This window comes from Carcharodon carcharias, chromosome 2 (genome assembly GCF_017639515.1).
Source record: "Carcharodon carcharias isolate sCarCar2 chromosome 2, sCarCar2.pri, whole genome shotgun sequence".
Taxonomy (NCBI): domain Eukaryota; kingdom Metazoa; phylum Chordata; class Chondrichthyes; order Lamniformes; family Lamnidae; genus Carcharodon; species Carcharodon carcharias.
Window position 1 is genome coordinate 222461828 of NC_054468.1, and position 16353 is coordinate 222478180.

General features: G+C 41.7%; 1 protein-coding gene across 7 annotated transcripts in view; it reads left to right on the forward strand.

The window, feature by feature from the left end:
- ttc13 (tetratricopeptide repeat domain 13) overlaps positions 1 to 16353 on the forward strand; it is a 69758-nt gene that overhangs the window by 24245 nt on the left and 29160 nt on the right. For all 7 annotated transcript variants that reach the window (XM_041212956.1, XM_041212965.1, XM_041213004.1 and 4 more), the window contains 5 exons: positions 3505 to 3679; positions 6627 to 6783; positions 7502 to 7632; positions 13530 to 13662; positions 15398 to 15490. In XM_041212956.1, coding sequence (XP_041068890.1) covers positions 3505 to 3679; positions 6627 to 6783; positions 7502 to 7632; positions 13530 to 13662; positions 15398 to 15490 — 689 coding nt within the window. The remainder of the gene's footprint in view (positions 1 to 3504; positions 3680 to 6626; positions 6784 to 7501; positions 7633 to 13529; positions 13663 to 15397; positions 15491 to 16353) is intronic.

The following is a 16353-nucleotide window of genomic DNA, read 5'->3' on the forward strand; positions in this document are numbered from 1 at the left end:
AAAGGTAGAGATAAAACAATGGATGGAAATACACATAAAAATAATGGAAGAAGGTGGGAAAAGAAAAATCTATATAAATTATTGGAAAAAACAAAAGGGAGGGGGAAAATCGGAAAGGGGGGTGGGGATGGAGGAGAGAGTTCATGATCTAAAATTGTTGAACTCAATATTCAGTCCGGAAGGCTGTAAAGTGCCTAGTCGGAAGATGAGGTGCTGTTCCTCCAGTTTGCGTTGAGCTTCACTGATACAATGCAGCAAGCCAAGGACGGACATGTGGGCATGAGAGCAGGTTGGAGTGTTGAAATGGCAAGCGACAGGGAGGTTTGGGTAATGCTTGCGAACAGACTGAAGGTGTTCTGCAAAGCGGTCACCTAGTCTGTGTTTGGTGTCTCAATGTAGAGGAAACCGCATTGGGAGCAACGAATGCAGTAGACTAAGTTGAGGGAAGTGCAAGTGAAATGCTGCTTCACTTGAAAGGAGCGTTTGGGCCCTTTGACGGTGAGGAGAGGGGAAGTAAAGGGGCAGGTGTTGCACCTTCTGCGGATGCATGGGTAGGTACCGTGGGAGGGGGTTGAGGTGTAGGGGGTGATGGAGGAGTGGACCAGGGTGTCCCAGAGGGAACGATCCCTGCGGAATGCCACCAGGGGGGGTGAAGGGAAGATGTGTTTGGTGGGTCAGCTTAAAGTAACCTGGTGTGGAGCAACACTGACGCATTGCGAGCTCCCTATCTACTTAGGAGTCACCCTTGACAGATGCCTCACCTTCAAGAACCACATCGAAAAGACAAAGGCAAAAGTGAGCGCATGAAACAATATCCTGAATAAGCTCACTAACACAAAATGGGGAGCAAGCTCGAAAACATTGCGAGCCAATGCACTTGCTCTTTGCTGTTCCACTGCTGAATACACCTGCCCTGCATGGGAAAGATCTACTCATGCTAAGAAGTTGGATGCCATTCTGAATGCAAGCTGCCGACTTATCACAGGTTGTTTAAAACCAACAAACACCAACAGCCTATATATCCTGGCGGGTATCGCTCCCCCTGATATAAGAAGAACAGTAGCCAGCAAGAAAGAGCGACTCCGTCAAACATCAGATGAGAGGCACCCTCTACATGGTCATACACCTACACCCAGCCGCCTAAAGTCAAGGAAGAGCTTCATGAACAGTGTTGTTCCATTACAATCAACCCCATCTGAAGCCCGCATCGCCTTGTGGAAAGACTGGCTCGCCAGTCTCGAACAACCCCCAGCGATGGAAATTCTACCGGATGAAAGTCTTCCCCCAGGAGCTAATTGCAACTGGGCAACCTGGGAAAGTGTCTTAACAGACTTAGGACTGGTGTATGTCATTCAAAGGTGTCACTAACCAAATCGGGATATACAACCAGCCCGACAACTTGTGAATGTGGAACTGAGCCACAGACTATGCAACATCTCCTGCAATGCCTGTCGCTAGAGGAACCCTGCACTGTTGCAGATCTTGCCGAATTCAACAACAATGGCGCAAAAATGTGTCCAGTTCTGGCTGGGCCATGTATAGACTGTCCGTGGACACGATAGGAAGAAGCATACTTTTGAGGACTGCTGTGGCCATTTGACCAAATGCTTTTTATGGATGACATTGACATGAAAAATGTGATCTCATATCTGGCACCAGGCTATTAATGAGACATGATGTATGATACTTCACTTGAGTTGAGATTCTTTGGTAAATATCAAAGGTACTTAAATCTCCATGTGTTATCTATATGTTGGAAAATGAAAATCCGCATTCCAATTTGGAGGTTTAAAGAATTCATGTCATTTGTCTTAAATTACAATTGATAATGCATTTAAAGCCTGGTGTTAAACACAAAACCTAGATGCATCTCATCAACAGGAAAAATGGTCACTTCCTTCCCCCATTCAAATGTCAACGTGTTGATAAGTATCAATGTGGTTTTGGCCGCCACAATAGTCCCGCTGATGAAATTGTCAGTGTATAATCCCCTACAAACCAGTGCACAGTAGTTTGACCCCTCAATAGTAAGTGTGATGCTTAACAGTGCACCCTTATGCTTTCTTTGCTGCACTCTCAACTCTCTTAATCATTGTATCATCCTTTGTTTCTTAATTCCAGTCTCATTTAGAATCTCCATATTCATGCTTCTGCAAGCCCAGAACATCTCATTTCCACTGGCATCTCATATGTCTACTCTATTTCTGTTCTTAGCTATCTGCTCTGCATGTTTCAGCTTTCTTTACTCCTCTTGATCCGTGTATCTAACAAAAACCATTAGCTCCACCATGTGCATGCTGTTTATCCACTCTGACCACAGCAACATATCTGAGTTGAAATTGAAACACAAGAGAAGTGTCTGCTCTCCCGAGAACTGTTGTGAATTTCTAATGTTTTATGAAGAAAAGAATAGAAGAACATAAGATCTATCTTCTGTTCTTTCAAGCATTTCTAATCTGCTTCTCCTCCTTCACAATCTCAGTCACTGCTCATTATTGATTAACATTTTTATCTTCACTTTTTCTATTGCATTCCACCTCCAACACGTAATTATTGTAACATCAGGTTGTGCTCCAAAGTGGCCACACCCTGCCTATATATAGATCCATAATGCTATGTTGCTCCAGTTGGTAGCATGCCCTCCCCTCCTCCACTATCAATTCTCTCCGTCCCTGCTTTTCTTTCCTGCCCTGCAACCAAAACAGGAACCTAAACTTGATCCATTGGCCAAAGCTGGCTCATTTATATATTTCTCCACACTATCCCATTCATACCTCCAGACTATGCCACTTCATCCATGCAGTTTTATGATTCTACTGTTTCTAACTTATTTTGTCTATTTTCAGATATTTTATCAATTTATACTATCTTCATCGGTTCTTAGTTCACTGTTACCAATTCATGTCTGCCTCTTGTCTTCTGCTTATTACAGCGTATTGTCAGTCTATAAATAGCCATCCGTCTGTCAACTGCTTTAGTTGGTTCTAAGAATTTTATATTCTTAAGTGGCTGATTCTCTCTTCCGTTCCGTTCCACTTTCTGTATCGGGTGACCTTCCCAACACTTAAATTTCTTCACTAATGCATACTGTAACTCTATCAACCCCATATAATACATGAATGAAGTATGTTTAGATGCCTGCCCATCATCTTAAACCATTTGCAGCACTATCTTACCCTATAGTAGTCTTCCAGAAGCCATGTTAAGTTAACTGAAACACTACATTGTGGGGGTTTCACACCTTGAACTTGGCATGTTTTACAACCTTCGTTCTTAGTAACAAACTTTCTTTGGTTTGAACATCATCCCTGCATGCTTTCCCAACTCTTCAATTTTCTCAAAACTGTTACTGCCAATTCCTTTGTGCAAGTACAGTGAAGGAACTAGAGACCTATTTAATATTGTTTAAGTATCTATTTCTACAAATACTGCCACAGAATTTATGAAGCCTAAGAAATTAACTCAGCAAATATGCTTGGTTCCCTTTTTTAAAAATTAATATAGGGATGCCTGCAGTTGGAACCGTACAATGAGGTTTGCCAGTACATGAGAGGCCTGGGCCACGTTGCTATGGGCCAGTTTTATGAGGGAATCAAAGCTCAGACTAAAGTGATGTTAAATGACCCACTTCCAGGTCAGAAGGCAAGTTCAGAGTATCTGAAAGTGAAATACCTCAGAGGTGAGTTGCCCTCTGTTATGCTTTAAATCTAATCCTCTGACGCTAAGCCAGATATACTTTAAAGAACAAACACCATTGCGGATATTTTGAAGGTATTTCTCCCAGCATATTGGGAACACTGAATAGATATTGTGTTCTGTGACCTTACTGTATTAATTTAAGCAAATTGTTGTACAGCTGAGTCCATTGTATTGGGGTTTGTTATGAAAAGTCAGTATTGTAAAATTTGCTTATTCCATTGTTCTTATGAAATCTATTGCAATGTAAAACACTGGAGCTTTTTATACTTAAATAGCAGTACTTCAATCCTTAAATAACTGTTAAATTTTAAAAACCACCTCAGTCCTATCTTATGTGCATGAAAGCTCCTTGATTGATGAAAAAAATTGGGAGCAAAATGAAGCAGAAAAAGAGCAAATGACAGATGACTGGTTGATAATGAAAGTGAGGATTGGGCTGAATATAGAAAGTTATGAGGGGAAATTAAAAAATCAAATAAGTGAGGCAACAGGAAAATATGAGAAGGAACTGGCAGCTAATATAAAAGGGAACCCAAAAGCCTACTAAAGGCACATATATAGCAAAAAGTTAGTAAGAGGAGGGGTGGGGCCAATTATAGACCAAAAAGTGGATCTACACATGGAGGCAGAGGGCATGATGAGTATTTTGTATTTGGTCTTTACCAAGGCTGGAGATGGTGCCAAAGTCACAGTGGTGGAGGAGGTAGATGGATGGGCTAAAAATTGGTAAAAAGTGGGTATTACATAGAAAGACTAGCTGTACATTAAGTTGATAAGTCACCAAGCCTTGATCAGATACACCCGAGGATATAGAGAGAAATGAGCGTGGAAATTGAGGAGGCACTGGCCATAATTTTCTGATCCTCCTTAGAGACGGTGATGGAACCAGAGGACTGGAGAATAGCAAATGTTTTACACCCTTGTTAATAAAATGGTGGAAGGATAAACCAAGCAACTTATAGGGCAGTCAGTTTAACCTCGGTGATGGGAAAGCTTTTAAAACCAATAATCTGAGACAAATTTAACAATCACTTGGACAAATGTAGATTAATTGAGGAATACCCACACTGATTTGTTGACGGCAGATTGTGTTTAACTAACTTGATTGACTATTTTGATGAGGTACTAGAGGGGATTGATGAGGGTAATGTGATTGATGTGGTGTATATGAACGTTCAAAAGATATTTGATATAATAACAGTCTTGCTAGAAAGCTAAAGCCCATGGAATAGAAGGGAAAGTTGCAGCATGGATATGAATTTGAAAATGGCAAGGCAGGTTAAGAAAGTGGTTTAAAAAGACATGGGATCCTCGATTTTATATATAGAGGCATAGAGTACAAAAGTAGGGAAGTCATGATGATAAAACACTGGTTCAGCCTTAACTGGGGTTTTGTATCCAATTTTTGGCGCCATGCTTTAGGAAGGGTGCAGAAAATATTCACGGTAATGGTTCCAGGGATGAGGTACTTCTGTTAGGCAGATAGACTGGAGAAGCTGGGACTGTTCTGCTTTGAGAAGGTTGAGAGGCAGTTTGATAGAAGTAGTGAAAATCATGAGATGTCTAGATAAAGTAGAAAGAGAAACATTACCGTGAAGGTTTGAGTTCCAGACGACACCAATTTAAGGTGAGTCGCAAAAGAACCAACCACATGAAGGAAAAGTTTTTTTATGCAGCCAGTAGTTAGGATCTGGAATACACTATCTGGAGGCAGATTCAGCCCTGGCTTTTGAAAGAGAATTGGATAAGCAGCTGAAGAGAGAAATTTTGCAGGACTCTGGGAGCTGAGACTAAGCGAGTTGCTGTTTCAGAGAGTCAGCTGTAACCATTCTATGTTTTCCTATGTAGCTACTGATCATGCACAGAAGGGCTATTGTCTTTAGCTTCATTTTCAAATGATCCCCTCCATCACTTTGCAGTGTAGATTGAACATTGTCAGCTGTAGACCAACGGACCATTGAATTTAAGAGATTAGCATATAGTTTCATTTACATGAGCTACTTATGCTAGTTTAGACTGCCTCCCTCCCTACTTTTCTTTTCAATTCTCATTCCTTATTTCCTCTCAATTGTTTATGCTAGCTTTTCTCTGCTCCCTTCTCCTGAAAGTAATTTCATAGCTGAAGGTTACCCTCCTGTCATTCACCCCAGTGGCCATCATTTGTGCGACTGTTGGCACATGTAGTTCCAGCAAGGATTGTTTGATAACCATTGTAAATAGGAACACTGGTGGATTTTTCTTTTTAGCCTAGAGTACTGAGGCTAATTATAATGTTGCCTTTGCAAACCCTGCTCGAACCTGGGACATTGCTGATCTGTGCAGCTCGTTCGCTATCAGGGTAGTGACCTTTTGTTACTACTTACAACAAAATAGCTGCTGTTGTTTCTCCTGGTCCTACTTTGTCCCTTATGTGCCTCACATGATCCCAGAGATGGGAAGAGGGCTGGCAAGCCTCTGCTAATTCCATGAGATAGGCAAGAGTGCACAGCAGTGATTATCTGATTTTTGCCACTCCATCCTTATGATGGGCACCTAACTTGCTTGATATTTCTGCACAGGAAAATGCAGCTGAAGTTAAACTTGCCCTGTGCACAAACCTCCTCATTCATAGAATCATGGAATAGCACAGCAGAGAAGATGGCTGTTCAGCCCCTCATTTCTGTGCTTGTCATAGTTTGTTGGAATTCTAACATGTGCTGTCAAGGTTACCACCCCATTGGCACTCTTCATTTTGGTGAAACTGCTTTCCAAGACATTAGCTCAAAAATTTCAGCAAAGCCTGTCACAACATTTTAGAGACTTTAATAGTTAGTAATGCACCAATTAATGCATTATACGGGCTTGAATTTTGTGGGAAATCTGAACGTCTTGAATTAGCATGGATGCTTTTCTAAGCACTTTGCATATTGTTGTTTAATCCTTTGTAGAATATTCACGTTACTTACATGCACACCTCGATCTGCCGGTGACAGAGTACAATATAGACCTCGACCTTCCTGGTAATTTTAAGGATCATTGGGCCAAAAACCTTCCCTTCCTTATAGAAGACTATGAAGAACAACCAGGATTACAGCCTCACATAAAGTGAGTTTGATTCTTTAAAAAAAACTACTAGTGTAATATTGTCAAGCTATTGATTGTCTTCTGCTTCCTCTGTAGGACCTTTTATTGGGTGTGTATGATGTTTAAGGGTGGAGCTATTAGGGGCGAGTATGGGTAACTGTTGCAAGGGGCTGAAAGAAATGAATACACTCTGTCTTCGAAGAATTGAAGAGATTTTCAGTGCACCATCAAAAGATATTAAGGAAATCAAGGTACTATGATTGCATATTTGATAGTGGGAGGCTGAATTGGATGCTGTGAGCATTGAGAGCATGCAACTTGAAGTAAGATGAATATAGACTGGAAGGATTGAATGCAGCTTATTTAGAATAGGATTTTTTGGATTTCTCATGATTGCTCAATGAAGTAAGCTAGTGCAGAGTGAAGTTTTGCCAACCCGCAGATCCCAGGTTCCAACTGTGCTAAGTAAATACACAAATGGTTTTGGCATTCATGACTTATGAAAGGAAAAATTGAAAACAATTTCAGTTCCTGATGCTGAAACTTCAGAAAGCTGTCAGTGTCTTCATGGGGTGAATGGAGGGGAGCCATTTGATCACGAGAAAAGAAAGAAAAGATGGCTTTCCAGATCACATTAGCTTGTGGTTCTCAAAAATTTATCTACTTTGAATATTATTGTACTTGCGTACTCCCTGTGTATACTAAGCTTGATTGAAAACTTTTGTTTTTCTAATCACAGGGATGTTTTACCTCAGAACTTTGAAAGCTATAGTGTAGAGGTCCAAGAGCTAATTTGCGCTGCAGATCGTTTGGGTTCCCTTATGCAATATGACACACCTGGCTTTCTTTCAAACAAAAGAATACATAGAGGTAAGCTGCAAGGTGCTCAAGCTGAGGAAGTGTGTTTCGGAATATTCTGATGTGATTTTTGAGCCATGTAGGACCCCAGTTGATTACACTTGAATCTGCTCCTGTCTTTGTAACATTTCGCACCCCTTTTAACAACAAAAACAGTAGAAGCTGCAGTAGGCCATTGGGCCTTTTGAGCCTCCTGCACTGTTCAACAAGATCAAATCTGATCACTTACCTCAATCCACCTTTTTGCATTATTCCCATATCCCTTAATTTCCTTCTTACCCAAAAATCTATTAGTCTCTTGTTTTGAATGCAATTCAGCAACTAAGCATCAACAGCTACCTGGAGTAAAGAATTCCAAGATTCACAACTCGGTAAAGGAATTTCTTCTCACTTCAGTCTTTGTTGCTGTAGTAAACTGCATAAACCCAAGATGCACAACTCTGCACCCCTATTACTGTGAGTTCGCTGTGGCGTGAACTGCAGTTTTTAAACTCTGTGGGTGGAGTTGGGTAATATACCATCATTGAGTTTTAATGATAGGAATGACTCACCATCTCATCTTTTTTCTATCAGTGGAATGCTCTTGCTGGCAGTCAAGTTGATGAGCAGTGATCTGTGTATGTTGTATATATGTTTATGGGCATCTACCACCATCCAACTGGAGTAAACAGCTGCATGTAATAGTGACTGCTAAATTTGTTTATTCAATAGAAACGTCTCCTATCTGGGTAAGACGGACATGCATCCTTTGAACCGCTGCAGTCCATGTGGTGTAGGTACATCTACAGTGCTGTTAAGGAGGGAGTTCCAGGATTTTGACCCAGCGACCATGAAGGAATGACATTTATAGTTCCGAGTCAGGATGGTCATTGGCTTGGAGGGGAACTTCCAGGTTGTAGTGCTCCCATGTGCGTGCTACCCTTGTCCTTCCAGATGTTAGTGGTTGTCGGTTTGGAAACTGCTCTCAAGGGAGGCTTGGTGAGTTCTGCTGGTGCATCTTGTAGATGGTACACGCTGTTGCTACTGTGCATCGGTGATGGAGGGAGTGAATGTTTGTGGATGGGGTGCCAATCAAATGGGCTGTTTTGTCCTGGATGTTGTCAAGCTTCTTGAGAGTTGTTGTTGGAGCTGCATTCATCCCGGTAAGTGGAGAGATTCCATCACACTCCTGACTTTTGCCTTGTAGATGGTGGACAGGCTTTGGGGAGTCAGGAGGTGAGTTAGTCACTGCAGGATTCCTAACCTCTGACCTGCTCTTGTAGCCACAGTATTTATATGTTCAGTTTCTGGTCAATGGTAACCCCCCCAGGATGTTGATAGTGGGGGATTCAGCGATGGTAATGCCATTGAATGTCAAGGGGCGATCATTAGATTCTCTTGTTGGAAATGGTCATTGCCTGGCACCTGTGGGGCGTGAATGTTACTTGCCACTTGCCAGCCCAAGCCTGGATATTGTCCAGGTCTTGCTGCATTTGGACATGGGCTGCTTCAGTATCTGAGGAGTCATGGATGGTGCAATCCTCTGTGAACATCCTCACTCCTGACCTTATGATGAAAGGAAGGTCATTGATGAAGCAGCTGAAGATGGTTGGGCCTAGGACATTACCCTGAGGAACTCCTGCAGTGATGTCCTGGAACTGAGACGACTGACCTGCAACACCACAACCATCTTCCTTTGTGTTAGGTATGACTCCAACCAGTGGAGAGTTTGCCCCCAGATTCCCATTGACTCCAGGTTGCTAGGGCTCCTTGAAGCCACACTCTGTCAAGTGCAGCCTTGAAGTCAAGGGTAATCACTCTCATATCGTGAGTTCAGCTCTTTTGTCCATGTTTGAACCAAGGCTGTAATTAGGTCAGGAGCTGAGTGGCCCTGATGAAACCCCAACTGTGAGTCAGTGAACAGGTTATTGCTAAGCAAGTGCTGCTTGATAGCACTGCTGATGACCCCTTCCATTACTTTATTGAAGATTGAGTTTAGACTGATAATTGAGTGGACTGATAATTGAGTAGACTGGTAATTGGTCCGGTTGGATTTGTCTTGCTCTTTGTGTACAGGACATAGCTGGGCAATTTTCCACATAGCCAGATAGAAGCCAGTGCTGTAGCTGTACTGGAATAGCTTGGCTAGGGGCATGGTAAGTGCTGGAGCACAAGTCTTCAGTACTATTGCCGGAATATTGTCAGGGCCCATAACCTTTGCACTATCCAGTGCCTTCAGCTGTTCCTTGATATCACATGGAGTGAATTGAATTGGCTGAAGACTGGCATCTATGATGCTGGGGACTTCCGGAGGAGGCCAAGATGGATCATCCACTTTGCACTTCTGGCTGAAGATTGTAGCAAATGCTTCAGCCTTATCATTTGCACTGATGTGCTGGGGCTCTCCCATCTTTGAGGATGGGGATATTTGTGGAATCTCTTCCTCTAGTGAGTTGTTTAATTGTCTACCACCATTCATGACTGAATGTGGCAGGACTGCAGAACTTAGATCTGATCCATTGGTTGTGGGATTATTTAGCTCTGTCTATCATTTGCTGCTTAAGCTGTTTGGTAGATGAGTAGTACTGTGTTGTAGCTTCATCAGGATGACACCTCATTTCTAGGCATGCCCTCCTGCACTCTTCAAACCAGGGTTGACCCCCTGGCATAATGGTAATGGTAGAGTGGAGGATATGCCGGGCCACGAGATTACAGATTGTGTTCGAGTACAATTCTGCTGCTGCTGATGGCCCACAGCGCCGCATGGAAGCCCAGTCTTGAGTGCTGGATCTATCCCATTTAGCACTGTGATAGTGCCACACAACATGGTGGTGGGTATCCTCAATGTGAAGACAGGACTTTGTCTCCCCAACAACTGTGCGGTGGTCACTCCTACCAATATTGTCATGGACAGATGCATCTGCAGCATGCAGGTTGGTGAGGATGAGGTCAGGTATATTTTTCACTCTTGTTGGTTCCCTCACCACCTGCCACAGACCCAGTCTAGCAGCTGGCGCTGCTCCTGGCATGCCCTCCTGCACTCTCCAAACAGCGTGTCCTTTAGGACTTGGCCAGCTGGGTCAGTAGTGGTGTGACCGAGCCACTATCGGTGATGGACATTGAAGTCCCCCACCCAGAGTACATTCTGTGCTCTTGTCACCCTCAGTGCTTCCTCCAAATGATGTTCAACATGGAGGAGCACTGATTCATCAGCTGAGGGAGGGCGGTACATGGTAATCAGCAGATTTCCTTGCCCATGTTTGACCTGATGCCATGAGACTTCATGGGGTCTGGAGTCGATGTTGAGGACTTCCAGGGCAACTCCTTTCTGACTGTATACAACTGTGCTGCCACCTCTGCTGGGTCTGTCCTGCTGGTGAGACAGGACATACCCGGGGATGGTGATGGTGGTGCCTGGGACATTACCTGTAAGATACGATTCCATGAAGATGACTATGTCAGGCTGTTGCTTGTCTAGTCTGTGAGATAGCTCTCCCACAATTTTGTAAGGAGGACTTTGCAGGATCGACAGGGCTGAGTTTGCTGTTGTTGTTCCCAGCGCCCAGGCCAATGCCGGTTTCATTTCTTTTAGACTTTGTAGAGGTTTGATACAACTGAGTGGCTTGCTTGGCCATTTCAGAGGGCATTTAAGAGTCAACCATGTTGCTGTGGATCAAGAGTCACATATAAACCAGTCCAGTTAAGGACTGCAGATTTCCTTCCCTAAAGGACATTTCGTGAACCAGATAGTTATTTACGACAATTGGCAATGGTTTCATGGTCATCATTGTTATGGCACAGCCGATGGTAAATGCTGAGCTGCTCAAATCCCAAAGGGAAACTTGAAACAACTGCCACAACTGTTTCGCTATTTGTATAAATTTCGAGATGTATGCCTTGAATTCAGCAGTAATAAGACCATATAGGTTTCTTACGAAACTAAATTAAACCTTTATTAATAGAAGAAATGTTTTTAAGTACACACATAGATCTACAAATTACCACTATGATAACTTCTAAAACCCCCTAGTTAATCTAACTGCCAGTTACACTTTCATGTAAGACACACAGATTTTAAAAGACTCAGGCAAAGAAACATGATGCCCTGAACATTCCAATTCAAAGTGATTTTTCTTACCTTCAGTTCTTTGTAGACAGCAGCTTGAGGCATAGATGCTGGAGGCTTTTTCACACTTGTTTTAGATCTTAGAAATCCTTCCCTAACAGCCTTCGCTTCTTTATACATATTTTCCCCTTTTGAATGCAAATTCTCTTTTGTTTCACTATGTCTTTAGACTTTAGTTCCCTGATCATAAAAAATTATCATAGGACCAATTTTACCAGTAATCTTTGGGAAAAATAAACAGACTTTCTTAACTTCTGCTGGTTAGGTGTAATATTTCACTCCCCCTTTTGAATTCAAGCTAGCCTATTTTATTTAAAAATGTAAATATTCTTTCACACCTTACATTCTAAACTTCCCCCATGTTTACCTACTTAACATTTCAAACCTAGCTCATACTTCTAATACATCAAAGCCTTCAGACCAGCTGCCTTTAATCGAATTAAGTCTCTCTCTCACACACCACTATTTTACAGTAATTCCAATAACATTACTATATCTTCCTGACATCATTAAACTTTCAAATCAAGAAATATCTGGAATTTAAATTCACCATCTGTCGTAGTGGGATTTGAACCTGGGTCCCCAGAGCATCACCCGGGTCTCTGGATTACTAGTCCAGTGGCAATACCACTACACCGCCTGCCACAGCAGGGTCTGGGCCATCGCCTCATTGCTCAGTAGGTTCAACTGCTTCTTGAGATGGTTCTAGCGGAGAATCTTGTCACCTGGGTGGGCCAGGTTGTGCACCCTACTGCCTCAACTTCTGTCTCCCCTTCGCCCAACCTCAGCAGTAAATCCCTCAATAAGAAGAACACTCATTGAAAATTTTGCTATGTACAGGAATAGTCGATGTTTAATTTTTTTTGAGAAACAGTTTTCAGTGCCTAACATCATGGTACGCTAATGCACAATGGCACCCTCTGCAGTTTGTGAGCAGAATATTTTGCTAGACCCATTTATCCCAATGATTCTGTCTGGTTGTGTTTCTAATCATCCATATTTGCAGTCTTTTTGTACTGGTACAATGTACTTCTGGCTGAATCCTTGTCTTCAAAACCTTTTAAGTTTGAAATATTTCCTGTTGTAATCATAATATTTGTAAAACAAAAAAAAAACTAATCTCCTCTTGCGTATCTTTTTTTATAAAAAAAACAATATTTTCTCTCCATTTCATTGGATTTCAATCTATGATTGGCTTTCTTACCAAAGGTCTGACCTCGGCTGTTTTGAGTTTTAATTCTGTGCAGTTAATAGTTCTCTGTTAAATGGTGGCAGAGGGAATACGTGCCTCATATAGTTCTTTACAGTGGACATATGCTTTCTGAATATCCAACTGAATATTATAAAGTGACAGAAGAAGTTCATCTTATTGTTGAATCTTCACAAGACACTGAAGAAAAAAGTTTGCTGAAGATGAGCTGAATATATCATAGAATGGATGGTGGACTTATCCTGGGCTCCCAGGTTCGGTGCACCTTCTGATATATTAACTGATCTCAACGTGGGTAACTGCATTTGTGCTTCCGGGCCAAGGATGTCGGGTGGAAGAAATCACTGGGTTCCCAGCTGCTTAAGAGAAACCATTGCTAAAAAGAAGAGATGATGGACTAAGATGAATCTTGGATGTGAGGGCCTCTACAGTTGAATAGTTACCAACACTTGCACTTCAGCTTCATGTGTGAAAGGTGTGTGGTGCAGAAGATTTGGAACTAAGGAATAAAATATACCAATCCAATAGAAAAATCATAAATATTTATACCAAATGTGTTCTGTTTTAATTTACAATTATTTTGTGTCTCTGCAGCTATGGGACTTGCAACATTAGAAATTATGCAGGTTGTGCAACGAGCATGGTCAAATTCAAAAATTCGTGTAAATGGCAAAACAAGATTGATGCAGTGGAAGGACATGTTTGATATTGCTGTGAAATGGAGGAGGTAATGGCATATAGAGATGATAGGATTCCAACTGAGAATGGGGTGATCTTTTCAGCTGCAACATATTTCAGTGCTTTCTCAATGCTTATAACAAAGGCTACTTGTGACTAAATAATTATAGCAGTGAACCATGTTAAAATCAAAAAATAAAAACAACAGCTGACTCTGGTAGCCAGTTGTTGGGATATTGGCCAATTTGCCATGAAATGTCCAATCCATAATATAAATTCCATCGTTTAGTGCAGACATCACTCTACACGTTTTGACGGACAATAAAGATAAGCTTTTGGTTTGTTTAAGGAATCCTATTTTCTAGCTCTTTATTTTATCAGTGCCGTGCATCATGTAGGAGTATGCAACAAGGTGAGGATTTGGATTATACCTTGTGTGTAAATGCATCTTTGGAGGTGTTGAAATTGAAGCATTTGTCAAATTAAGTGACCTGTTCGTCAAAACTGATCTCCCCTCAAAATAAGAACATAAGAAATAGGAGCAGGAATCGGCCATTCAGCCCTTTGAGCCCACTCTGCCATTCAGTGAGATCATGGCTTATATTCTATTTCAGTACCATTTTCCTGCACTATCCCTCGATGTTTTAATTTGTAGAAATCTGTCAATCTCAGTCTTGAACATAACTCAATGAGCCTCCACAGCCCTCTGGGGTAGAGAATTCCAAAGATTCACCACCCTCTGAGTGAAGAATATCCTCCTCATTTCAATCTTAAATGACCTGCCTGTTGTTCTGTGACTCTGTCCCCTGGTTCTTACCATCCCAGCCAGGGGAAACATCCTTCTTACATCGACCCTGTTGAGCCCTGTAAGAATTTTGTATGTTAGAATGAGATTGCCTCTCATTTTTCTAAACTCCAGAAATAAAGGTCCAGTTTATTTAGTCATTCCTCATAGGATGCACCATCTGATCCACATTCCCTAGCGTTGAAATATTTGGTAAAGCTGTGGACTTGTTTCACTGGAGTTTCGTTCATGTCATGCTGCATGGATGATGGCCTGAGCCAGAAAATCAGGAAGTTCCCAAGTGTAATCCATGATCCGCTATGTTAGTAGATGTAAACTGTGATAGCACCACCTGCTTAATGAGGAAAGGCAATAATCAACTAACTGATACAATTGAAATATAGAATAGAGACCTGGTGAAGGGGCAGGAGAGAAATCTTCCTTGCGTTCCTGCTCCAGATTGTAATTGAGTGACACTTGCCGTTAAAGTATGTGTATGTTGGATGAGGATATGATTGGGCATTGATGTGATGATCCTCATGGAACAGTAGTCTATGAGCACATTACCCAGCCTCAAAAATGAAGAATAATGACTTTGGTAAGGTACTGGTGACCATGACGCTTCACATAGTGAGATTATTGTTTTAATGAGAGGATGAAGAAAAGCAAGTTTTCACTTCTGTCCCAAGGAGCCTAGGTAATTGCTGTCATGACACCGCTTAAATGCTGTCTGTGCCTAAATTTCACTGAACCTGAGGGTCACGCCAGAGTCAAAAATATTCTTGGTTCAGGCAAGAAGTGATCCAGTCACTCACGATGGAGTCGACCCTTGACTGGACAGTGCTTTTGCTGTTGTAGCTGCTGCCACAGGAAACATTGACTCACTTGGCACACTACAAAAAGCTTAGGCTAAACTGGCGGTGTTGATAAGTGGCTGACTCTGGATCATTTGGGTTTACTGCACAAGTTAATTGAGCTTTTTTTTGCACTTCAACCATAGGATTGCGGATCCTGATCAACCAGTACTATGGTTAGACCAGATGCCAGCTCAAAGCCTGAGCCGAGGCTTCAATAATCATATAAACCTCATCAGGTATATCTTCATTTTGCTGAACAAGTGAAATTGATTTATTTCAAATCATGGAAGTTTTTAAAAACAAAAAAACTGCGGATGCTGGAAATCCAAAACAAAAACAGAATTACCTGGAAAAACTCAGCAGGTCTGGCAGCATCGGCAGAGAAGAAAAGAGTTGACGTTTCGAGTCCTCATGACCCTCCGACCGAACTCAGTCGAAGGGTCATGAGGACTCGAAACGTCAACTCTTTTCTTCTCCGCCGATGCTGCCAGACCTGCTGAGTTTTTCCAGGTAATTCTGTTTTTGTTATGGAAGTTTTTAACTCTGTTTTTGACAATTACTTATTTATTTTGTTTTCTATAACTTTCTATTGGCTTTATTTTCCCAATGAAAATTGATTTTCTCACTCTTGAGGGCAACATAATGGGAATGATTAAGTTGGCATGGAAGTTTAAAGGAAAGACCACTTTGTTTAACAATTATAATGTTGTCCCTTCATAAAGGCTATGAAGAAAGAACTTGCAATTTTATAGCACCATTCATGACCTCAAGATATCCCAAAGCAAAGAAAATACCTTTGAAGTCTACTCATTGTTGTATTGTTAGGAAACATGGCTGCCAATATAAGCTCAGCAAGCTTCAAAAACAGCCATGAAACAAGTGACCAGACTTGTAGTGATATGGCTTAAAGGTAAATGTTGGATAGAACATCAAGGAGAACTTCCTTGCCCTTTTAATAATGCCATGGGAGCTTTTACGTTCTCCAGATAAACTGAAGTCCCACCTGTTCTAATTTTTCATCCGAAAGATAGCACCTGCAACATTGTAAGAATCTCTGGATTAAGGCTTGGACTCATGACTTGATGAGAGTGCTAGCATT